General features: G+C 39.8%; 1 protein-coding gene across 25 annotated transcripts in view; it reads left to right on the plus strand.

The window, feature by feature from the left end:
• ANK3 (ankyrin 3) overlaps positions 1–26,207 on the plus strand; it is a 560,461-nt gene that overhangs the window by 403,265 nt on the left and 130,989 nt on the right. For all 25 annotated transcript variants that reach the window (XM_045581850.1, XM_045581851.1, XM_045581847.1 and 22 more), the window contains 4 exons: positions 6,723–6,821; positions 17,515–17,613; positions 22,851–23,048; positions 24,964–25,062. In XM_045581850.1, the coding sequence (XP_045437806.1) occupies positions 6,723–6,821; positions 17,515–17,613; positions 22,851–23,048; positions 24,964–25,062 (495 nt within the window). The remainder of the gene's footprint in view (positions 1–6,722; positions 6,822–17,514; positions 17,614–22,850; positions 23,049–24,963; positions 25,063–26,207) is intronic.

Genomic DNA, 26,207 nt, shown 5'->3' on the forward strand with positions numbered 1-26,207 from the left:
CATCTGCACAATGGAATACTACACTGCTGTAAAAAGGATGGAACTCCTACCATTTGCAACAGCATGGATGGAACTGGAGAGCATTATGCTAAGTAAAATAACTCAGTCAGAAAGGATAAATTTCACATGATCTCACCTATCTGTGGAATATAATGAACAACACAAACTAATGAACAAAACCAGATCTAGAGACAGAGAAGCATCAATCAGACACTCAAACCTCAGAGGGAAGGTAGGGGAGGATGGGGGTAAAGGGGACAGATCAACCAAAGAACTTGTATGCGAGCATATAAGCATAAGCGATGGATGCAGACAACGGGGGGTGAGGGTAGGACTGTGGTGGGGGTACAATGGGGGAATAAAGTTACATTTGTAATACCTTAGTCAATAAAGAAAAAGAAAATAAAAGTATGAAGAAGCAAAAAAATCATTCGTAATCTCTACCAAGAGATAAATTGTTAACGTTTTGGATCAACATCTATCTCTTCAGCCTCTTTAGAATATGTCTATACACATATTATTTACAAAAATAAGGACATGGTTTTCATGTTCTTGTATGTCTTTTAATTTTTACTTAATATACATATTTCCTAGGTTATTAAGTTATCACAGTCTACCTTCTAATGTTGTATCACTTTACCTGGTGTGAGAACCTGAGTTGTAATTTTCTCTGCCACCTATGTGCAGTTGGCATCTTACATTTTACTTTTGCATATATTGTACACTCCATAATTTACTACTTTAGACAATCAATTAACTCATATTTAGCTTCATTTATTTGTGTAGATCTCAGTTTTTGTCTTGTATCATATTCCTGCTGCCTACAGAAAGTCCTTTAACATTTTTTATTGCAGGTGTGCTAGTAGTGAATTTGCTTAGCTTTTGTTTATCTTAAAATGTTTGTATTTCTCAATGTTTTAAAAGACATTTTTGCTGGGAATAGAATTCTCATTTTTATATTCAGTATAGAAAGATGTCACTTTTTTGTTTTCAGAATTGCATAATTTCTGATAAGTGGTCTCCTGTAATTACAGTATTATCTTTTTCTCTACAAGAAATGTGTCCTTTTTCCTTTGATTATCTTCAAGATTTTTTTTTCTTTATCTTTTATTTTGAGCAATTTGATTGACGTGTTTGATTATGGAGTATGTCATTATTCTGAGATAATTCTTGACCATTATCTCTTCACATATTTCATTTGCCAAATTCTCTCTTCCTTCTCCTTTTATGATTACAATCAGCTGTTTTATATTGTCCTGTGGCTCTTGGACACTCCTTTGTTTCTTTTTCACTCTTTTTTTCTCTCTCCATGCATCTCATTTGGATCATTTATGGGTGTATCTTTAAGTTCACTGATTCTTTCCTCAGTTATGTGAAGTCTGCTGATGAGTCCATCAAAGGAATTCATTTCCAATATTTTGAGTTTTCTTATCAAGTGTTTCCATTTGGCTCTCTCTAACTTTTGATGAATGCTATTCACCAGTCCCACTAGTTAGAATACTGAATATTATGTCTCTCAGTCCAGGAAAGACTGAGGTAAATAGTACCTTTGTCTGGAAATAGGCCTACCTTGTCTTCTGTCAGGCTGCAAATGTGGCAGGTTGAGCCAGTTTAGTCAGGAGTTGAACTGAATTTACTTTTTGTTTAAGTGCATCGCAGGTTTTAAGTTCCCCTCAAGAGGGGCCTGTCATTGCCTTATGGTTAGGGGACTAGTAGAGGGGGTGGGTGGGGTAAATGCTCCAACTCAGCTTTCCCTGCATAGCTGTTACACAGATAGCATCCTGACCTCACCAGTTGGCTACTGTTGCTTGCCACTCCTGTTAGACTTGTGCTGGGCTGAGGGTCTCTCATTCTGCCTCTGCTCCCATCTTAGGGAGGGTGCCTAGGCCTCAGGGCTAGATCTCTCTCAGCATTTCTGCCCCTTCTACCACGGCAGTCAACCGCTGTTTTATATCTGTGGTTGTAGATTTCAAGGCTCTTCTATGTACTGCCAAATTGCATCCCAGAAGGCACGTACAAACTTACATTTCACCAATGGCAATTGAGGGTTCTACTAAATAAGACTTTCAGTCTCAAACATCACTGGGCTCTTTTGATATTTGGGATTCCATAATTCTGTTGCTCACTTATATGATGCAACACTGGGCTTTGTGCATAGTAGTCCATAAACCACTTTTCGGTTAACTGAGGATTCAGTTTACATATCCTGCTGAGTAGCTTAGAGGTGCCATTGTCATTTAGATTTGCTCTTCATTGACAGAAACAGTCACCATCCCACTCAGGAATTCAGAAAAATTTCATTTTGACAGAGATGAGAAGCAATAGTTTCAGCCAGAAGCATTATGATCCCTGAATGAAAATACCATTACCTGTAGGCTGGAACTGAATTCTGATCTTGATTCTGTCTCCAATTAGCTGTCTCCTAAATACACAAATTACTGACCAGTTCTGTTCCGCAGTTTATGTATCTGTCAAGTAAGGTTAATGGTATTTATTTCACTTCAGTAGTTTTCTGTGAAGATAAATGAAATATGAAATTACATCATGTAAAGCCCTTTGCAGCACTTTTTAAGTGCTATAGAAACGTGAAATGTTCCTCTAAGAAGGGGCAGAGAGGCGTAGAAAACTATGGGAGTTTGAAATTCAAAGATACTCTTTTGACATCTACACGTCCTCCATGTGAGAGAGCATGTGAGAAAATGAATATTTGTGAATACAAGAAGAGAACGAAACTAGAAATAGACTTCTTTCTCTCACTAAAATTAGCCTCCTTGTGGTAAAAGTTAAGTCCTGCTCAACCAGGCAAGGGCACATCTTTAAGGGGAAATAGCACTTAAACCTTGAGTCTCACAGGGAAGTGATGAGTTTGCGTCTTATCTCAAGCTGTACTCAGTAAGCCTCCTGCTAGACTGCTTTTCATTAGACCTAACCCACCACTCCACCTGCTGTCTCAGCTCTAGAATTTGCCCACTGTGCTACTTGGGTCATTAGAGTGTTAGACACTTACACTCAGACAAAAGAGACAATCAAGACAATTAACAAGTCATAAGGAAGTTTATCTCCTCTGCCAGCTTTCGTTCACACCAAAATATGGTCCACATCAAAGAGGACCAAAGCATGCACTATGCAAAACATCGAGTGTTATTTCCTGCAACCTGTTACATACTGTTAAAATCTTCCCTTGTAAGCTGGTAGGTGTAGAGCAGGGGTCAGCAGATTACTAACCCAGGCCACCATCTGCTTTTGTAAACAAAATGTCCCCCCCCCCCCATACAAATTAGGACTCTATTAACAATATGGTTGACTAAACACAGATGAGCTAGAGACACTACCCAACATCATGGGAAATTGATAGGAAAATCATTCTGGAGCTTAAAAGGACTCTGACGTGGAGATTGGTCATTGTCTTCTGTGGTTAAGACCATAAAGCGTTAGAGGGCCACTGATCTTTATTTTTTATATTTTTGTTGATTTCAAAGAGAGGAAGGGAGAGGGAGAGAGGTAGAGGGCCACTGATCTTAATATACATTTTAAAGATTGTCCTCAAAGTGGATTTTGTTTCTGCTTGGTAGCGTACTGCAGCTGTATTTTGCAAAGTTTCATTCTTAGGGCTATTCGGTGAAAGCTTATTTTCATCACCTTCTTGTGCATAAATACTTTTTGGTAACTATGGCAGACAAAGTAGTGAGCAAGATCACAGCAGAAATGGAGGTGCCCAGGTAGAGCACTCCCTGGTGCTCACCCATGGCTCAGGCGAGTTTCATTGCATTGCCAAGTGCCACCTGAAAGCTGTGCCACAGCGCTGTTCCCCATCTGCTGAGCGAGAGGTCTGTGGTGAACTGGCCATATGTGTTTCCTGTGGTTGTGATAGGCTGGGTTTCTGTTGTCAGGATCGGAGAAGATGAGTAGTTTATCTCAGATGTTCTCAATGTAGCAGCAGAGGCAGGGACCCCAGGGGATGTGGGAAAGCTGGTGACGGTTAGTGGAGCTGGCTTAATGTTTAGTAACATGTTGATTTTCAAATTATTAAACCACCCTGAGTGCTTAACGCAGCAGGAATACATGCCACTTTGGGACTGGGCTGCATTCTTTATGGTTAAAGACACATTCCCTTTCTAAATGATTCCATTTAGCTTATAAGGCTTGTTCCTCCGAATGGTCACTCTGTATCCATTAGTCCAGTGGTCGGCAAACCAGCATGTGGCTCTTTGGCCCCTTGATTGGGGCTCTTCCACAAAATACCACGGCCTGGGCGAGTCTATTTTGAAGAAGTGGCATTAGAAGTTTAAGTTTTAAAAAATTTGGCTCTCACAAGAAATTGCAATCATTGCCCTGTTGATATTTGGCTCTGTTGACTAATGAATTTGCCGATCACTGCATTAGTCCCAATGAGTTGGTTTGAACATGCCCCTTGGCCCCAGCACATGGTTGTGACTTCATTAGCTATTGAGTAGGCACAGGGCAGTGTGACAGGCTGACCCACCAGGCCACTCACTTGTACCTGAGAGACTATAGCATCTGTCCAAAGCAGTGTGAGGTTGTGAAGGCTGCACAAGGGTGCATGATGGTATCATCCTGTCTCTGTGTGGCTCCTCCCTTATGTTTTTAGTGATAGGAATTCTGTCCAGCTAGTCTTGGGTGGTTCTCAATGATGGTTAGTCTACAGTTTAATTGTAATTCTGAAGTGCTCCTTAAATAAAGTTGTATTGGGACACAGCCACTCATTTCAGTGCATATTGTGTATGGCTGCTTTAGTGCTTCAGAGGCAGAGCTGAGTAGCTGCAATGAAGATTGTACGGCATACAAAGCCCAATATGTGCTCTCTAGTGGCCCTTTGTAGAAAAAGTGTGGCTCTCCCTGGTCTGGAGCAATGATACGCATCTTGTCCATTCCCCACCAGCGTTACCAGAACTAATTTGTTTTATTCATGTTTCTTTCTGCTTCTTTCATTTAATGAGTTATTATTGATTTATGTGTTAGCATCTAAGAATAATGGGACGTACAGAGTTCTTCAGATGGGAGAATGTACATATAATGGCTAAAAGCATTGAATTAGAAAGGTTTATTGAAAATACAAGCCAAAAAGAACATGCTAAATAATACTCCACGAGAATGCAACCAGCCGTGTCCAGAATGTAGGAAACTCTACACAATAAATGACCTAGGTGTCATTTTGTTTTGTTTTTGTTGTTACAGTAAATATATAGACATGGGGAAAAGAAGGTAGAGGAGGGCACCTCTGGAAATTGAAAGAGACCTAAGGGACACTTCAACCTCGATGTGCATCTTCTAATTTGAACAAACCAGCTGAGATTAATTGGGATGATGGGAGAATTTGAAGTTTGACAGGGTCTTGATGTCAGACTTGAAATTATTTGTATTTGTTAGTTATAAGGGTATTGTGATTTTTTAAGACATTCTTATCTATTAGAAATAATTAAATTGTAGTCTTTATGGATGAAATAACAGAGTTCCTAAACTTTTTTTCTTTTATTAAACTCCTTGAGCTAGAAAAAAGTCATAGGGCATACAGAAGAAATAATACTGGCAAAAGAGTGATAATTGTTGAAGTGGGGCAATGCTGTTTATGCTTTTCTCTGAAATGTTGTGCCTATTTGAACATTTTCATTATAAAGTACTTTTCTTTTTTTAAACCGTGAGTTTAAGCATCAGGTTTTCATTTGAATCTGGATTTTGCTAGCTCTTTCTAGATCTGTAAAATGGGCATTATAACTCAAGTTGCATATGACATTCTGAGGATTATGAGAATTAAATGAGGAGTAAAGAGTTTAGTGCAGTGCCTAACACATAGGAAATGACCAATACCTGGTAGCAATTATATTGTATCTGCTATCAAACAACAAAAATATAACCCTTTCTGGGCTCAGTTCATGTATCTTGTAATTGACTTTTGTGAATAACAGCTCTTACACCATATTGCAGCTACACACGGCTATCAGGAACTGAAATACAGAATGTTTTTCACTGTGTGCTCATACGTCCTTAGCAGTTCGAAAACAGCTAATGCACCCATACAAATGCAAAGAGGAAGAACGATGGCTCCGAAATCATGACTGGAATTTCAGATTGTCCTAGTATGATTGGAATTTCAGATTGTCCTAGTATGATTGGAATTTCAGATTGTCCTAGTATGATGGCTGTTTCTCCACAGCAGTTTAAAAAACAAACAAACAGAAAAAAACAACCATAGTCAGTTTTGTGTGATACTGCTAACAAATGCCTGTGAACACGTGTGAACCCTGTGTGCATGGGAAGGCCTGTGACTATACAGTTTGTGCTCAGTGGAGCCCAGGAAGGTTGAGGACTATGATACTGCTTTCACCCAACCTGGGCTGACTGAGCTGTTTCCTAGTCAGCCCCTCACTAGCTAGCATATATCTCACACACTTGTAGAAAAACGCATTGATTTAAAGGCCAAGATATCAGATAAAAGATTCCTTGGACCCTAAATAAAAGAAAATCATTATCTCATCCATCAACCACCTCAGGTAAATAAAATATTTGAGCAGGGACCTTTTATGGTGTGGGAAGGTGTCTCCTGAAGACAATTATTATCAGAAAGAAATATTAGAAGCCTACTATTCAACACGTTTTTTATAAAGAGGAAAAAAATGAAGACTGGTTGTGGGCATTTTAGGAAACAATGTTTTGATTCAACTGAAGATACCTGAACTGTAATATTTTTTTCTCTTCTTCCACAGAATGACATCACTCCTTTACACGTTGCATCAAAAAGAGGAAATGCCAACATGGTAAAACTACTGCTTGATCGAGGAGCTAAAATCGATGCCAAAACAAGGGTAGGAGTCAGTTTATGTGCATACTTATCCTTATTTTTGGGAGGGAGGTATATGTCTCCTAATACCTTTGCATTGGTTCAGTATTGACTTTATTTTTGTTCATTTGTTGTAGTCTCTTGGAAAATGACTGCTAAGTTTTTTCTCCTTGAAATGGCATGATAATCTATATTTATAAATCTTTAATACATGTTTAAGTAGTACATGGTTTTAATTACAGAATCTAAGGTCTAAAGCCTAGAGTTTTAGTTGAGCTACATTTTCAAGAATTTAACCACAACTTGACACTCAGGCTTAGCTATTCAGTCAATTTGATGCTAAACCTGATTTAAAAACAAACCTTTGTACCTTTGTGCCCTGCTGATGGGAATGTAAAATGGTCCAGCTGCTATAGAAAACCATATTGAGATTCCTTAAAAAAAAAACCTAAAAATAGAATTACCCCATGATCCAGTAATTTCACTCCTGGGTACATGCCGAGTGTAATTGATAGAAGAATGGTTGTTGCCTGGGGAACAAGAAAATGGGGAGTTGTTGATCAATGGGCATATAGTTTCAGTTTTGCAAGAAGAAAAAGTTCTAGAGATGTTATGCAGAAGTGATTGACAATTATATCAAGACATATATATATATATTAGACAATGTGACTAAAGCTAACATTACTGAACTGTATACTTAAAAATGGTTAAAGTAAATTTTATATTTTTTTTACAATTAAATTTCAAAAAAAAAACACTACATATCTATCTAGCTAGGTGCTTGTCAGGTTGCTTTTTTTGGTGTGATGGATTGTGAGTAATTCGAATCAAGCTTGAATCCCACGTTCTGGGTTTAGCTAGTTGACTCAGGTAGGATATTTAACCTTCTGCATGTTATTTCTCCTTGCAAATAAGAACAATAATTGGCTACCCTGCAGCATTTTCATAAGATCAAGCTAATGTTTGTAAACTATGTGGTATAAAGTCATCCAGAAATAAATCCTAGCCATTGCTAGTATATCTCAGAGCTCTAATCCCATTAAACTTCTAACCAAGGCATTTCTTCCAGCATTTCATGCATTTGTTACAAGGTGCAAGCAAGAGCCAGGTTAACAAAAGATGGTCTTGCTATAGACATCTACATAGATAGGAATTTGAGGTAGCTTTCCCTGTCTTATAATTGTACCTCTCACACCTTTGTGCATCTTCCTTCAAGAATCCTGATCTCCATGTTTCTGAAACTGGCCTGGTAACCTGAACTTGATTGCTGTAGCTCCTAAATGGTCTACGTCATACATTAGTCCCTACATTTATTTCCTCAACTAGTAAATGATTACCGAGCACCTACCTGGGGCCAGATGTAGGGGTTGATGGAACAAGACCAGATGCTTTCCCTGCCCTCATGGCACTGGTAGGAAGTTCGTCCCGTGTATTCTAATCCTAAGGTAGCCCAGTCAAGGTATTTGGCAGGAGACTCAAACATCTTTTTCCTGATGACTGTTGAACCTGAAAATTATGGATATATTTTTTAAAAATAAGCTTTCCAGAAAGGAGTAAAGAAAGATGAGGGTTTACTTGTCTGACTAGGGAAGTAAATTGAATTTCAATCAAATAAATATTGGTATGTAGTAATATAATCTAATGAATAATATATTATTTAGACTCTACTGATAAGTTGAGTATACACACTGTAATCCTTAACTTGAATAGAGATCTTATTGAACTGACTTGGTGTCACTTAATAAGAACCAATTGCCAGTAGATAACAAATGCTAGAACCATTGCTTTAAATGCCAGGGCTCTCCTGCTAAGTATGGGCTATTTAAAGAGGCTTAAGAATGAAAGACAGAGGCCTTGCTTATGCCAGTGAATATCACAGAAGCTAGTGGATCATTTGTAAAAAGGAAGAATCTTTAAGAAGGGAAGGCAGTCAATGGGAAAGAGAAGCTTGAAGAGACATAGCTGAATTTCCAGCTGAGGTTTTTGCAAATGTGTGGATCAGAAATCACTTCATTTCATCCTCTCTTGATACAATCGCCAATCACTTCTCAATCATTTATTAAACACTTGCTGTTTTAGGTACAAAAAAAAAAGAGAAAAGGGTACACAGGAAATTCTGGGGCATAAAGATGGGGCATATGGTGTCCTAGGGGAGGGCCAGGATAAAACACAAAACACTCTTCTGAGAGAAAGTATCAGAGATGAAATAATGTACACAGGCAACTGGATGGCGCAACCGGGTTCCCATGCCTCTTTGCCTCCCGGTTCTGAAAGGCTGTCTTCTTTTAAACAAGACGTAGCTTCTTTCCTATGGGTTTAAAATGGATTTACTTTTCTTCTGCGTTAGGTGACACATGAATGTGAGGGAGACTTAGAGAAGCTTAGAACAGAAAAGCCCATCATTCTTCTATTGCTGTCCTGCATGGAGTGGGGTGACGGTGGGACCAGGCGCAGACTGAATTCCTGGTAGACTATATGGGAGAAAGTGTAGTACATACTCAAAATACGTCAACTATTCTGTGGTCTCCTCATCAGAGCTTCCCTTGTCTCTTGCTGAAATAACAGAGTAGCTGGATGTGTGGGCTTGAAAGGGAGGGAGGGAGCCAGTTAAAATGTCAGAAAGCCCTAAGGACAAGCCTAAAAACTGACAACAGATTTTCATCAATACGTGTTTTAACAACACAGTTCAGTGGCTTCTGAGAAAATACTGTTATCTACCCAGCTACCTCCTATAAGGTGCGTGCTACTGTTGGAGCTACCTTGTTTTTTGTTTTTGTTTTTGTTTTTCTTTATTGATTAAGGTATTACATATGTGTCCTTATCCTCCCATTGACCCCCCCCCCCCCCCACTTCCTCACCGTCACTCATGCCCTCACCCCTCTGGTGTCTTGTGTCCATTGATTAGGCTTATATACATGCATACAAGTCCTTTGATTGATCTCTCTCCCTTCCTCTCCATCCTCTCCTACCTTCCCTCTAAGGTTTGATGGTCTGATTGATGCTTCTCTGTCTCTAGATGTGTTTTTGTTCATCAGTTTATGTTGTTCATTATATTTCACAAATGAGTGAGATCATGAGATATTTATATTTCTCCAACTGGTCTAAAGGATCTAATTTCCTTGCTCTGTTCCCTGCATGGATTGTAGACCTAATAAAGAATTCCATTTAAAGGCAGACCCCTTAGGTCCAGCTTTGTGTAGCTCAGTGGTTGAGAATTGACCTATGAACCAGGAAGTCATGGTTCAATTCCCTATCAGGGCACATGCCAGGGTTTGGGGCTCAATCCCCAGTGTGGGGCATGCAGGAGGCAGCCAAACAGTTATTCTGTCTCATCGTTGATGTTTTTTTCTCTCTCTTCCTCTCTCTGAAATCAATGGAAATATATATTTTTTAAAATAAATAAAAATATCAGTCTGTTAGGTTTATATTTTGGAAATAAAATATTTGATATATATATAGCACGCAAAATGAAACTAATAGTGTAAATACAATTATAATATTCCAAAATTCTCATATTATACATGAAGTGGTATAATCTTATTTCAATATAATATGTATTATTATGTAATAATACAATCTAATGAATAATATATTATTTAGACTCCACTGATAAGGATACATGCTGTAATCCCTAGGGCAACCACTAAAAAGAGATTTCATTAAAATTTCAAAGTAGAAGATAGCTAGTGGCCTATATGATCATAAAATAATTAGAATAATAAATAATGCTTGAACCAAAAGAAGACCAGAAAGGAGGGACAAAAGGCATGAAGAAAATGGGAAAAGACACAACACATAGCATAAGGGTTTATTTTTAGGCTCAGAGAGAAAGCTGTGATTTTCCAAGCAGAAAGAACAACAGGAGGATTTTGCCTTATTTTAGTTTAGTATTAAACATATAGAATACATGCCAGGATAAAAAGGAAGGGAATTAGAAAGATATAGTTCTTTTATATATAAACAGCCAAAATGAATTTTTTGATGTGAAAAGGAAATTGCTTGTTACTATGGAAGGAATCCAGTCCCTCCGACAGAGGCAAGCCTGAGGTTAAAGTCTATGTCAAGCACTTTCTTGCATGTGACCTGGGGTGAGTACATTAATCCTCTGGAGCAGCTTTCTCATCTATAAGTGAATTTCACAGGCCATTCTCTCGAGTTGCAGAGATTCAGTAATAGAGCACCTGTGACAATAGGAGGGTTTCAAAATATGTTATTCACTTCCTCTTAGGCCAAATCCCCAACCACCCAACACGCACAAAAGGGGGGTACAGCCAGAACTTTTAGTGAAAGATCCAGATGTGAGAATAGCTATTAGACGGCAATTGAGACCCTTAATGTGTTTGGTTGTCATCATTACTCTCTTCTCCAGAGCACTACCTGTTCTTTGTTTTTAGTTTTCAATTAAATATCCCATCCTGTTTTACATCCACAACAGAGAAAAGTGTATGGCCACAGAGTTCTCTCTGCTTGATTTCCTTTCTCTTCTCCAGAGTGAGTTTTTGCTTAGAAGAAAGAAAAGAAAGGAAGCGAGAGGCCACAAATCAAAATAAATGTCTCTTTTTGACAGGATCTCTCAGGTCACAGATTTCTGTTATTTCAGTCTGGGCATTGAGCAAATTCAACCCATTACGGACATCTTCCAGCTTCGAGATTCCTAGGTGTGATGCCTTAATGTCCTGCTCTGTGCTTTTCAGAAAAACCAGGTGTGAAAGAATGCTTTTCTGGCCTTCGGATGTGCAACGTTTTGCTCATAAGCTAACAAAAGAGAGCATTTTGGCCAGCCAGGAAAGCGCAGCTCCTCCCCTCACTAATCAGATTGCTGTCACCAAAATGAAATATGAGAGCTGGCCCAGCCAGTTTGCCTGGCCTCAGAATTCTGCCCAGGGAATACACATTCATTATGTTAGTGCTTTAAAAATCAGGGGGGTTGGGGGGGAAAAATTACTAACCCCATGCAATTTCATTTCCCTCCCATAATGTTACTATGGCAACTCCCTTTCTCTCCCATCCAAATGGCATATGCTGCCTTTCTTGAGGCAGTTTCCCTTGAGCCCTGAGAATTGCCTTTGTCAAGCATTTGTGAGCTGGAGGTCGCTGCTGTTGTGTGCAGGTGAACTGCTTTTTGGCCCAGGACCCATTCTAGGTGACTCTGAACATTAATTGTAAATTTCTAGGAATTGGGAGCCAGTAAGAATCCTTATTTTATATTAGCCAACCCATTTATCTAATTGTAGGGAAAGAAGTAAACCAGTTCGCTGCTATATTGTGAAGTACTACAATATTCACAGCAGCTCTTTTTTTTTTAAAAGCTGAATTAAAAAGAGGAAAATATTTACAGCAAATATTCTGATATTTCTCTTATTCTTTTTTTTAAAGATAAGATTTCCTTCTCTCTTTTTTTAATGTATGTTTATTGATTTCAGAGGGATAGATAGAAACATCATTGATGAGAAGGAATCATTGATTGGCTGCCTCCTGAATGCCCCACATTGGGAATCGAGCCCACAACCTGGGCATGTGCCCTGACAGAGAGTTGAACCGTGACCTTTTGGTTCATAGGTGACACTCAACCACTGAGTCACGCTGGCCAGGCTTTCTCTCAGTCAGAGCTAAGAAGGCTGAGTCATATTCTTTAGTCTGATTCTAATTTGTAAGTCACTTATCTATTGAGAGTTTTATTTTTCTGGAAGGTAAGAGACATTATTTTAATTGTGTTTCTGCAGTATCAAGTGAGTCTAGTCTTAAAGAAAAAAGGAGAGCAAGGAAAGGACTTTTTAATGAATTAACCTGAAAAGATTTTTAAAAGACTAGACCAAACATTCACTTATTCACTCACTCCATTTATTCATCCACTCAGTCACTTTTGGGAAGCAGCTTTTATGGACATGATACTTAGTTACTTTCTCCTGAGACTTGAATCTCCCTCAAACTAGTCACCTTGTCTTCAGACGTTATTTCTATGCCCAGAAATAACTAAAATACCAGGTAAAAAGCTATTGTTTCCCCCAAAGTGGGACAGATAAAATTAGATCGAAGTCCTGAAGGTAGAAGGGCCATGTCTCATTTTAGGAAAGGATTGAAAGAAACACGGTACTTTAACACAGTAGGGATCTGGATCTTGAAGAAAGTAGAAAGAAACCTTCCAGGTACAGGAAGTCATGTGGGCACAGCAGAAAGACAAGAAAATGGTAAGCTTTGGCTAGGCATTGCATAAAAGAGTTTCATTGGGGTCGATGTGAAGGGAATAAATAGGGAGGCCAAGTGTAGCAGTGGCTGATGTTAGAAGGCTGAAGGCTAACCGGAGGGATATAGACTTGGCTGAGGCACTGAGCCGTGAGTGATACCCTGTTTCCCCGAAAATAAGACAGTGTCTTATATTAATTTTTTCTCCCAAAGTTGCGCTAGGTCTTATTTTCAGGGGAGGTCTTATCTTTCCATGCACTAGGTCTTATTTCCGGAGGATATCTTATTTTTGGGGAAACACGGTAGTTACTGAAGTTCTTCAGAACACACAGTATCAAAATCAGGACAGTGCTTCAGGAAAGTGAAGGATAAGCCACACCTATTTCATAGTCAAAAAATTAATTCAAAATTCAACTATCCATTATGCCCCCAAATAGGTATTAAATAAAGTCAGCGCCTGCTAATTTTCCTCTTTTTTTTTTTTTTTTTACTGAATTAAGGGTGAATCACTAAATGGCAGGTACTTTTCAGTCTCACTGTGGATCAGCTGGCCTTGTCTCCATCTTCGTGACTTTGAAAACAGTGATGCTAATTAAAGATCTTACCTGAACGCTAGGTACCAGTTTCCCACTGACCTGTGAAGGTCCCACTGCCTGTGAGTCAGGCAGTCGTGACATCTCGTACAGCTTCCTGACGAGGCCTCTTTTCTGCCTGGGTTCTGGCCATTTGAAGAGCCATGCACCTTTGGAAAGTGCCAGAGGGCATTTGCACAAGATCCAGAGGCATCAGTCACTTGTAATCATTGATTAAAAATACTGCAGTGAAAGCTGCAGCTGAAAGAGCTGTGCTTCAGGTAGCTCTTTGCAGTTCAGCCAAGAACTTCTCTTGGAGAGCTAGCCAATTTATCATGGGAATAGGTGGTAAAAGTAACAACAGCTAAGATCATGGCACTTCACAGCTCCTGAAACTGAGGAAAAAGGTCACTTTTCCTAACTGAGTCTCTAGATTCTGTAGGTTTTTAATAAGTAAACACCAAAGATCAAAGGCAGCAGCTACAACAGAATGTAGATAAAGGAAGGCTAAGAATAGCTAAATGTTTGAGTAGAGGGAGCATCTTTGTCTTAATACCGTATTTTTCGGACCATAAGACGCACCGGACCATAAGACACACCAGTTTTTAGAGAAGGGAAATGAAGAAAAAATGATTCTGAAACAAATAGTGTCCTAAAATATTTTATGTGCATTAAAACCCAACATCACAGTCATAAACACATGTAATCAACTCTGTAAACAGCAGCATTTAGAACCATTTTAGAGCCGGGCAAGCACACAGAGACCACACAGAGCCGGGCAAGTAAAAATCTTTTTTTTTTTTTTTTAAGTATATGTGTAGGCTATATTTGGACCATAAGACTCAGGGACTTTTTCCCCCCACTTCTGGGGGGAAAAAGGTGCGTCTTATGGTCCGAAAAATACAGTAACTCTTCCAAGACATCCTTTGACTGTCTCTCAGTCACCAGTGGCCTAGTTCTGAACTGTGTGACCTTGAATGCATAATTTTTGGGGGTTTTTAATCCTCAGCCGAGGAAATTTTTCCATTGATTTTTAGGAAGAGTGAAAAAGAGAGGGAAAGACAGAGAGAAACAGTGATGTGAGAGAAACACATCAATTGGTTGCCTCCTGCACGAGCCCTGACCAGGCTCCAGGCCTGAGGAGGAGCCTGCAACCAAGGTACGTGCCCTTGACCAGAATTGAACCTGGAACTCTTTGGTCTGAAGGCCAGTGCTCTAGCCCACATGTGTCAAAAACAAGGCCCGCGGGCCAAATCCGTCCCGCCAGGCCTTGCAATGTGGCCCGCACCGCGCTGTCATCACTGCACTCTGCTCCGCTGCGTTTCCATCACAATGACAGTTTATGACTGTTCAGTAAACCATTCGGCCCGCGATTTAGGCTGGATTTTAGATTTTGGCCCCTTCTCTGATTGAGTTCGACACCCCTACTCTAGCCAATGAGCCAAACCAGCTAGGGCTTGGATGAATAATTTAAGCTCTTTGAAACCCAGCGTATTCATTTGTAAAATGAAAATTATGCCTATCATATAGGGATGATTGTGAAGACGAAATGATTCCATGACTTGCGTTTGCTTCAAAAGTAATACAAGAAAGAAGAAGAGATCAGGATAAAATCAGAATTGATCATTAGGCAGAGATTGTTGACACAGAACCAGACACCTAAAAGTTCATTACACTGTTTGGTCTAATGTACTCTGAAATATGAAGTTTTTAGTAATTAAAATGTTTTTAAAAGGTGAAATCAGTCAAAATGTGTCTGTAAGGAACAGTATATTTCCAAGGACTAAGGAGTTGGGATAGATTTTGCTCTTAGATTGCCAAATACTTGGAATGCCAAATGGAGCATTTTGCTTTGGGGAAAATTGTTTTAAATGATAAATGAGTTGGGCTAAAATTGTTATTTTTTTCTGTGTGATCATAATTTGAAAATATCTGCATATATTCTGTCACAACTGAGGGTCTACTTATTAGAAAAATGAAAGAAACAAATTTGAACTTTAAGTTCATAAAAGATAATCACATTGAGAGAATGTGAGGTATTTTTGTGTGTTGGAAGGTACATATTATTGTTATTTCTCCTTCAAATATTTTCAGATTTACATTACTGGGAAGACATTTGGACTTCTTGGTGTTTTTCATTTGTTCTCAAATTTTATGTTATTAGCCAAATGCTGTTTCCAACTTGAAAGATGGTTATAATGCTTTACTTTGACATACAAGAGCAATTGTTTTAAATCAGCATAAAGGCAAAGTATTTAAACATGCTCAAAGAATATTTGATTCACATTTCAGTATCTAAGGAATTTTAATTCTACTGAGATTTAGCTAGTATTTTACAAGTAAGATTGATTTTACATTAGGATAATTAGGCTTATTTTCAATTCCAAGAACTGCTCGCACAATCTCGGAAGTGGTTTGAATACAGTGAATCCCATGTTGATGTATTTTAGAAAAATGCAGCTTTCCTTGCAGTAGGTGTCGTCAACCACAGGAGTCTTCAAGTTGGGGAATGAGAAGCTGGGCTGTGAAACAGTCCTCACAGGGTTTAGGGCCACTTAGGTAGTTTTAAGTGAATGGCTTTCCACTTCTTTACCTTCCTGCTAAGTATCCTTTCCTACCTAGCCTTTAATACAATATCTCCCTCCTCATATGGCAGAAAGTTCTAACTTTCTAACTCTCACCCAGAGTGCTACCACCTGTGAGGGTGAAGAAGGGAATGTGAGGGGGCACAAAGGGAAGAGGACAAAATATTGGTGTCCTATTAAGAACTACATGACTATAATGACTGGATAACGTACCCTTCTGCCTATTGGACAGTTGTAAATCCTATAGCTACAAACAAAAATGAAGGATCTGGCCCTAAGTGGTTTGGCTCAGTGGATAGAGCGTTGGCCTGCGGACTGAAGGGTCCCAGGTTCGATTCTGGTCAAGGGCATGTACCTTGGTTGCAGGCACATCCCCAGTAGGGGGTGTGCAGGAGGCAGCTGAATCGGTGTTTCTTTCTCATTGATGTTCCTAACTCTCTCTCCCTCTCCCTCTCCCTTCCTCTCTGTAAAAAAAAAAAAAAATCAAAATGTATTTTTAAAAATTGAAGGATCTAATGAAGTTGTCTTATGATATATTATTAAAAAATATTTGGTACAATGTTCTAACAAAAGTTTATTTACTTATTTACACAGACAAGATTTTTCAGCACTAACATTTATCAAAGCAAAAATTGGGATATGATGCTAAAATTTTAGCAATAAGTATTATAATATGCATTGACAGATTGTGAATTACGGTAGTTGTGAAAAAAAATGTGTCATCAAGAGAGGACATTTTAAGAAACTGTTACTCTTGTTTAATAATCATAAAATTTGTAATGTGTTTTTGATGTTTTGATCAATTGTGTTTGAATAATTATAATGATCATTTCAACCAGATTTATTTTGGATACTTAAAGCTTATGTTCTCAGGAGGTTTGTAAATTTAAATTTATATTTTGGTGGCAGGGAAATATGATATGGTAATCAATAAAAAACACTCAAGCATAAAATTATATTACATTAAGATAAAATTATGTGGGGAAAGTGGTATAGAAATAAAAAATGTAAGAGGAAATTCCTATTACAAATTTCTATTTTCAACATTTATTTGTATATTTTTTTAAGTGGTGGGTATCAAATTATATATACTATTTAGATTCCATTTGATAGTTAAGAATAGTGGGACAGTTATATATTAAAAGCTAGTGATTTCCCCTAATATGTGGAAATCACACACTTTGTGAACACTTAAACCTAAGGGGGAAAAACTTAGCTCTTGTTAAAATATGAAAGGACTGTGTCAGATGTATCAGTAAAGGTTTGAAGCCCGCTGGTCCACAGCACACTGGAGGCTGCACTGAATCGGGAAGGAACAGTCTGCATGCACACAAAGCCCCATCGGATCTAACTGGAGATGCTGCCTTTTGTTCACTAGGACGGCCTGACACCGCTGCACTGTGGAGCCAGGAGCGGCCACGAGCAGGTGGTGGAAATGCTGCTCGACCGAGCTGCCCCCATTCTCTCAAAAACCAAGGTAATTTCTTCGTACGTTTCAGGGCATTCGACTGTACTTAGCCTTGAATCCCTTCCCTGGTTGTTCCACCCAGCCCTTTGAGTTAAGCAGAAAATGCCATCGTTTCCATTCGGCAATGAGAGGGGCTGTTCTCACCAAATCTCTGGAGAACCTCACAGTCAGTGTGGGCTCCTGAAGCCTTCAGTAAGAAGAGCTCTCCCACAAAGCCAATTTGCATGTGTTGGTTTTGTTTTCTTCCTATCAGGAGCACTTAGTGCTTGATGGTTCTCTGTGGTTGCTTGTTGGGGAAGGAAAGATCTTTTAAGGTCTAGATTCTCTAAAGTCTAGGGAACCGGCTCTCTTCCGTCAGCCTTTTGGTTTATTTCATGAATGTTCACAGACTGGTAACGAGGCCAAGGATGTCATTTGACCGACAAAGAATGGAAACTTTGGAAAGATTGCACCTTGCTTGGTGTCACAAGGAAAGTTCACATATCTGAAAAGCACACATGTGAATTGCCTGGGGGGAAAAATGTTTTACTAAGTGTCTTCAGGATTTTTTCATGGTAAAACCATTTGACCATATTTGGAGAGAAAAAAAGAAAAAGGGAATATTTGTAAATAAATTTGAAACTACCCTATAGTCACCAGTATTTTTATTAATCAATGATTTTGGAAGCTCTATGAAGCTTTATAAAGAGCCTTAATCCCTTAACTTTACCAAAACAAAAAAATTACATGCAACACCTGTTCGCACCCTAATCAGTGTTTCCTACTTTAGGGAAGATAGACAGGGTGGAGGTCGTCTCAGCGGTTCCATCACTCATTTGAGATGCGGAGTTTAGATTGGCAAGCTCTGGAGGTGTTACCCTGCAGAAGTAAACAGTCATGATTTCTTATTGTGGTGCTGACATCTGGGTCTCTCAGGTGCTTTCACCTAAACTACCTACCCGTTCTTTTCCATTCCTGTGGCCCATATCTGTCTATCTTCACACCACCGCTGTCTTCTGAGCCACAGCATCTCTCGCTGAGCCCTTGTCGTAGCTTCATTGCTGGTTCCCCATTTCCCTCCTTGCTTCTCTACAACCCAGTATCCATTTTGCAGTCAGAGTGGCCATATGAACTGTCCAACCAAGTCATGTCAACCTTGTGCCTAAAAACCTGATTAATTCTCGTTTTTCTCTTTAAAATTAATTTTTATTTTATCAAAGCAATGTGAATCACATAAAATCGTTGTATCATCTGCTTTCTCCTGTTGCTCATTTCATTATCTATTTGGATTTTGTTTTTTGTGGGGGTTTTTGTGTGTGTGGTTTTGTGTGTGTTTTGTTTTGTTTTTTTCTGGAGAAATCTCATTTTTTCCTTCCATGCTTTTAATATTCAAGAGCAATTTCTTATACTCTGATAGCTTCTTTTCTTAAAGCATCCAGGTCTTGTTTTATGGAAACAATATTTTATGTTACATTTTTGAAGTAACTCCTCTTTAATGTAATTTTCCTCCTGCTTATATGTCCATAATTCCTCAAGTGTCTTAGTTTCTCTTTGTTGGCTTTGGCTCACTCTTCCATGTTGGGGGTTTCCCACCCAGGTGCGTTAGGTGGTGGCAGGTTGGAGCAGCCCTCTAATGTCAGGATAAGGTGTGCTTTTCTCTGAGAAGTTCCTTCCGTTTTTTGAGAGACCGAATTCTCCAACCTTTGCTAAATTACCGTGTGAGTAATTTAGAGCAGCGATTTTCAAATGTTTTCATCTCCTGGCACACATACACTAATTACTGAAATTCTGTGGCACAACCAAAATATATTGTTTGCCTGTCGGACATCATTTTAATCCATTCACACTGGATGGCTATTGTGTTGACCATTGTCGTGTCTTGGTTTGGCAGTTGAAGGGGAAAGAGGTCAGTGTACCTGGCTAATAGGCAGGTATTACATGTTTTAAAAATTCATACTGCACACCAGTTGAAAATCATTGGTTTACAGTAAGGAAAAGGAAAAGGGCTGTTAGTGTCCCTGTCCTGTGTGTATACTTTAATCGTAAAAATGATAACTTATAGAGCGATTAACTGCATACCGGTTTCTAAGCACTTTACGTAATATAGTATCTCCTCACAATAGCTCTATAAGATCCTAATATCATGATTATACCCCTTTTATATATTAGAAAACTGAGGCCCAATAAAGTAGCTTCCTCACAACATCTCAGCTAGTGGCCGAACAAGAATTTGAAGCAAGCAGTCTGCTACAGACACCAGGCAGCACCTATGCTGTGAGCACCTGGTCTCAGTCCAGAGCCTCCCCACTGCTCTCTGCACTGCCTGGGCCTCTGCATCCAGAGTCTCTCTAGCTTACTTTTTCCAGAGACTAACCTTCTGGCTTCCTACACGGGGGCAGGTATCTGGCTTTGCTGGGTTGGAAGGGCCTGGAGACCTGTCAGCTCTGTACACAGGGGAACCAATCCTACTTTCTCGGCATTAAGCCTCACTTTTATCTTTCTGAGAGTACTGTGTACCCACATCCCCTGCCTTTGGGGAATTAGAGAGGCACACCCATTGGCTTTGTTACACCCAGTGGCATGCTGGAGCCAGATCATTGAGCCTATTGTGTATATCTCGTCCCAGCTCCACCCCCAATAACTTGGTGTTGGTCACTTGAAATTGGTCCTGGAGGTCTTGACATCATGGGGATTGGCAGATACTGCATATCAGGGCCTTCTTTTTCAAACAGCTGCTGTTAAACCTTTATCAGCACACCACTCATTAAACCCCTCCATGGACTTAGGTTTTAGCCTTCTTTCTTCTGCTGGGAAAGTTAACACATTTATATCCTTTCTTCATATTCCCAAATGTATAGACAGTGCCCATCTATTTTTGTTTCCTATGTGTGTATGTGGGTGCACACACACACACACACACACACACACACACAACATGCCCTTATGGATTTTGCCTTTTAAATTCCTTTAATGCTTTTTAGTGAGCATTTGGGAAAAGATGGATAAACACATACGTCTTTTTTTTTTTTTTTTTTTATCATGTTTACCTGCAAGTTTCCCGTGTCCTAAACTCTCACTAGAATTTGGCCACCTTTTTGCTTCATCGCTTCTTGTTAAGCTCCTTACCATCTTCCAGACAACTAGCCTCAGCCTTGTTTCGCTTCCTAAAATACACCGAGTTTGTTCTCATTTCCTGTTCTTTTAGACTGAATTCCCTCAACCTGTCCCAGATCACTGCAGTCTCCACATGTTTGTTTGTTTTTTCAACTCAAATTTCTTCTCAGCGGCCTTCTTCTTCTCCATTGGTTTATTTGTGTGCTCGCGCTCTCTCTCCATTAAAATGAAAGCAAGAACTTTGATTAATTAAGTGTGGTACCCCAAGCACCTACATAGGTGCCTAGCATATATGGTAGCCCTTTGGTAAATATTTGTTAAATGACTATTACGTGAATAAATGGATTCCTAACTGTAAGACCATCTGTCTAATTCTTCAAGACTCATCTTTCTGAGCTAAGAAAACCCATCACAATGGATCCGTATTTTCAGCTTGATGAAGGTGCCATGTGTAATAAGACCCCTCTCCACAAGGCAAATGACCTCTACTTACTTCTTGTCTTTCCCCAGTGATCTATGCTACCCACTCATGTGTCATTAGTTTGTGTATGCTTAGAGAATTGCCTTCATTTATTGACACTGCTTTCCTTTTCTACTCTCTCTATGTCACTTGTTCTCTCAGATTTTGTGATTTTGTTTACTGCATGTTTTCTCAAAGACTGTATCAAAACATAAAGCAAAGGAATGTTTTGGCAGGAAATAAAAGAGTGCATATGGTCAGTTGGGGATGGCAGTATTGCAAATGAGAAATGTTCCCATCCTTTTTTGCACCTTAGTTTCTTTCTACTTTGTTCAAAATGTTTGCAGGAATTTTTTAGATAAAAGTATCCTGCCTGTCTGACATTGTAAGAAGCCTTTTAAATTTATATAAATATTTATTGAGCTCTTTTCTATATATGCAAGGCTCTCTGCTGGCCAATATGGGAAAGTTATGACCCATGGACTTCTTGCTTTCAAGGAAGTTGAAATATATGTCAGTGAGTGAATGATACCAGGAGAGTGTCTAGAGCAAGGCTTGCATGTTTTTTTTTTTTACCTTGAACTTCCATTTTATGTTATTCGTTGATAAATCAGGAGAAATAACTTGTCCTAGAGGATTCAGAATACTTGGTTCATCAGTGCATATTTAACATACCATTATTTTCAACATTTACTTATGGCCACTTTTTTGGAAACTGAAATTGCTGTCACTTTTTCTCTGCTAAAATATGTTAAATTATGTTACAGTAACTAACAGGGCCTTTCTTGATAATTGGATTCTCTAGGAATTTCCCAGGCTCCTCCAATTTGCCTACATATTTAAAGAAAGCATGCTTGAAAAGACTGACAACTTTTTAATTGTTTATTTTTAAAGTACAACTGACGTACAATATTATGTTAGTTTCAGAATGACGTAATACCTTGTTTCCGTCTTCATTAGGAAACATACTGAATACTAAGTGCCACTCTAATCTCTTTAAGTTTTTATTTACCTGTGAATCCATTCATGTCTTCTCTCAGCTCTTCATGTGAATTTCTGACTCATTCCTATTGCACATACTTAACTGTGTCATTGAACCCGGTTGATTTAAACTGAGTTGATTTAAGCTTCAATTAATGGCTCTGTCACTGCCTTGCCTTTCCTCATTATAGACACATGGGGGCGCCAGTTTAATGGGAAATGAAAAAAATAGGTTCCTTTCTACACTGACATGAGATGAAATGTGTTCTTGTAAACAGACCTTTTTATTCACTGAATCAATACAGTATCCGATATCAAGTATTAGAAACTCATAAGGACAAAATGAAAACATACTAAACACCAGCCTGTCCTGCTTTTGTTTTATCTTTTTCAGTCTGGAAAATTAAGAATTCCAATCCACTGGGGATGCAACGAATAATGGATTTTAGTGCAACTCACATTTTTTAAATCAGGAAAAGAAATTATCTTTGAAAAATGTATTGATTTCTATTGCTATAAGAATTCAGAGAACTAGTTTTAAAAGTTCAAAACAGTTGTCAAAACCTTTGAAACACTAGAAGGTACTTCTGTATGAAAAAACTAGAGTTTTTAATCTATTCACATCTGTGCTATATTTTGTGTCTGGCACGTTTGTTGTTGTTTTTTTACTAAAAGCCATCATAATAAACTCTGATTCTCTTGTGTGTTCCAGAATGGACTGTCCCCACTGCACATGGCCACACAAGGGGATCACTTAAACTGTGTCCAGCTTCTCCTCCAGCACAACGTGCCTGTGGACGACGTCACCAACGACTATCTGACCGCCCTGCATGTGGCCGCCCACTGCGGCCATTACAAAGTGGCCAAGGTTCTCTTGGACAAGAAAGCTAACCCCAACGCCAAAGCCCTGGTGAGTGGCTTGGCCAAAAGGTCGAGATGTTGTCTTGCTGAGGACATGCTGCCTCTGTATGCGAAGGGATTGCTCTTGAGGTCTAATTAAACCAAGTGCTCTTCTCCTCAACTTTTTCAAGTAGATATCCTTCTGGGAAATCTGTAAAGCCTCCTTTTTCTGACACCAGCGAGGCTTGTGGGGTTCAGTCGTTAACCCCGAGCTCTGGGGGAGTGACTCCGTCACTGAAAGCATCATTTGTATGAAATCCTATCTGGTCTTGTAGTTGCCTTACAATGTAGCAGAGAAGTCAGCATAGGCCTTAGTGACCTTTAGGGTCACACCAGTGATTCTCTTATGTAAATGAAACCCAAAGACCATGCAAATATAAACTTCCTGAGGTAGTCCACCTTATCTTACTGTAGGTAAAGTTATAATCCAGCGTTTAAAAGTTTCTTCTGAGGCAAAATGATTTAAAACAAAAACAAAAACAAAAAACACACACAACACCACATACATTATCAACCATGAGAAGTCTAGGAATTTATGAGCTAAAATGCTATGTTAAGCATGTAAGTGAATGACATATGGCCTGTCATCTACACAAATCTCAATGTTGGTCTACGAGTCTGAAGTCTTAGCCCCTAAAATGACTTGCTGTTTTCACCCTTAGCTCTGTATGGGAATTTGTTTGTTGTCTTAGAAAAATAAATGGTCCCAATTGAGCCAGCTGTTTAAATTTAGTTCAGAAGAAGCACCCACGTTTAGGAAAAACTAAATCACCAAAATGCTAAGGAGAACCTGTGAGTGAATTCATCCCATCAGCCCTGTTGGGGAGGGTCCCTGCCCCTTTCCAGTTGTGGTCACGTTGGCTGAATGGATCCACTGTCTGGCTCTGAAATTCAGGGTGGGCAGCCAAGGATGAGGAGAGGGGAGCTCTCCAGACCCCCAGGCAGCTGCGTGACCATAGTCATTCTAAGTGCTTTTCTTAGAGCAGCATGTTAAGAGCGGTTGACCTGACCCATGTATCAAACATATCTTTAAATTCTGGGAAGGGAGGAAAACAAATTAGCAGTCATGACTCATTTTCCATACAAGAAAAAAAAAAAAAGCCTTAAAACAGGGTGTGGGCTCTCACTGTCATTTTCCTCTGACTCGAAAGATTTCGCAACATGTGAAGGCCATAGCCAGTCATCCTGGCGTGGACTCTGGCCAGGTAAAGGGAAGCACCTGCCGTGACTTTGACCTAAGCTTTTAGAGTGGACCCCCAGGACGTGATATAGTTCTCTGTAGCGACTAAAATATCCTCATGGTCTCAATGATGAGGCAGTGTGATTTGGCAGTTGATTTGCTTTAAATAAGCAGGTCCTTTTTAACAGATTAAATATTAAATTAAACGATGCAAATAATGTTGGGTTGTTGAACTTTCTGCTTCCTTGAATTAAGCACCTACTTGAATCTTAAAGAGGGAAGGAGTGAACACATTCTAGAACTGGTCTTGTAGTCGCCTTAAAGTGTAGCAGAGAAGTCAGAATAGGCATTGGTGACCTGTGGGCTTGGAAGACAACTGTCAGGGCCAGCTGTTTTTAGTCTGTGTTTGAAATGAGGGAGCAGAAGGATATATTATTTGGAAGAGTGAATTCCAAATAACCTAAAAAAATAGAGTGGCCATATGTCCTTAGCTCCCAGGGATTGTGACTAAAAAAATAAATAAAATAAAAAAATTCACAATTATTAGAGCACCTTGGGTTCCTAGGACCAGCTAGGCTACCTGTGCTTCCAGAAAAGGATCTGCATTCTGCCCAGCGCCATGTTGTTACTGCTCTTTTCCAAATCTTTCCAGAAACACACTGTGGCAAAAATGTTGTGCCACACTCAGTGTAGTGGGATTTCCATGGGATGTAGTCAAGTGGATATGTGTCTCTGTCCCTTGCAGAATGGCTTCACCCCTCTTCACATCGCCTGCAAGAAGAATCGGATTAAAGTCATGGAACTCCTTCTGAAACACGGTGCATCCATCCAAGCTGTAACGGAGGTGAGAGGAGTAGGAGCGCTGGGTCCCCAGGCACTGAAAGGGTAGCAGCTGGAGTCCCAGTGTCAGCCCCAATGACCAGAGAGTTTTGTTCCGGGTGATTGCCACAGACTACTCTTACTCTCTAAGCCTTTCACCCAAGGGGCTGCGAGTCCCAGGGAGAGCAAACACGAGTGTGGGTAGATCAGGGCAGGTTCATCACCATGACTAGAAGCACAACCCCAAACAGAGGCTTCGCGCTCCAAGGGAGTGACTCTGTCCCTGAAAGCATCATTTATTTGAAATCCTATGATGCAGTGCTTCTCAAAGGGGGGCGCTTTTGCCCCCAAGGGACATTTGCAATTACTGGAGGTTGTTTTTAGTGTCACAGCTGGATGGTGCTACTGGCATCTCATGGACCGAGGCCAGAGATGCTACTAAACAGCCTACAATGTACAGGCCAGCCTCCCACCGCAAGGAATTATCGGGCTCAAGATGTCAGTGTGCCAATGAGCTGAGAAACCCTGCATGATATAGCCGCTGTGTGTTTGAAAAATTTGGATTACTCTTTCAAAAACTCAGAGTTAATGAAACAGAGTGAAGGACTAGCTCTAGGGTTCTTTTGTACAAACCAACACAGAACCCAGGAAAAATAGTCCATCAGGATAAGGGCTAAGCCTTCAACACAGCCAAGTCAGCCTGGCATCTACCCTCCAGACTCCTCCCATGTCCTATCCCCGTGGTAGGCAAACTGCGGCTCGCGAGCCATGTGCAGCTCTTTGGCCCCTTGAGTGTGGCTCTTCTACAAAATATCACGGCTTGGGCAAGTCTATTTTGAAAAAGTGGTGTTAGAAGAAGTTTAAGTTTAAAAAATTTGGCTCTCAAAAGAAATTTCAATCGTTCTACTGTTGATATTTGGCTCTGCTGACTAATGAGTTTGCCAGCCACAGCCGCCTAGCATGAGGTCTCTGTAGATTCTAGCCATCAACACTGCCCTAGACTGGACACCCTTTCGTTCATAACTCTCTGCTCCCTCCATGTGTCACATACCCTCAGGCTAATCCCGCACATCCTCCAGGACCAGATCTGGGCCACCTTTTCCCGGAAACCTCCCCTCTCCCCCTGACCTGGTCCAAGACCTCTCCCCAGGACCACACTACCCCTGTGCG

This window comes from Pipistrellus kuhlii, unplaced genomic scaffold (assembly GCF_014108245.1).
Source record: "Pipistrellus kuhlii isolate mPipKuh1 unplaced genomic scaffold, mPipKuh1.p scaffold_m20_p_15, whole genome shotgun sequence".
Classification (NCBI taxonomy): Eukaryota; Metazoa; Chordata; class Mammalia; order Chiroptera; family Vespertilionidae; genus Pipistrellus; species Pipistrellus kuhlii.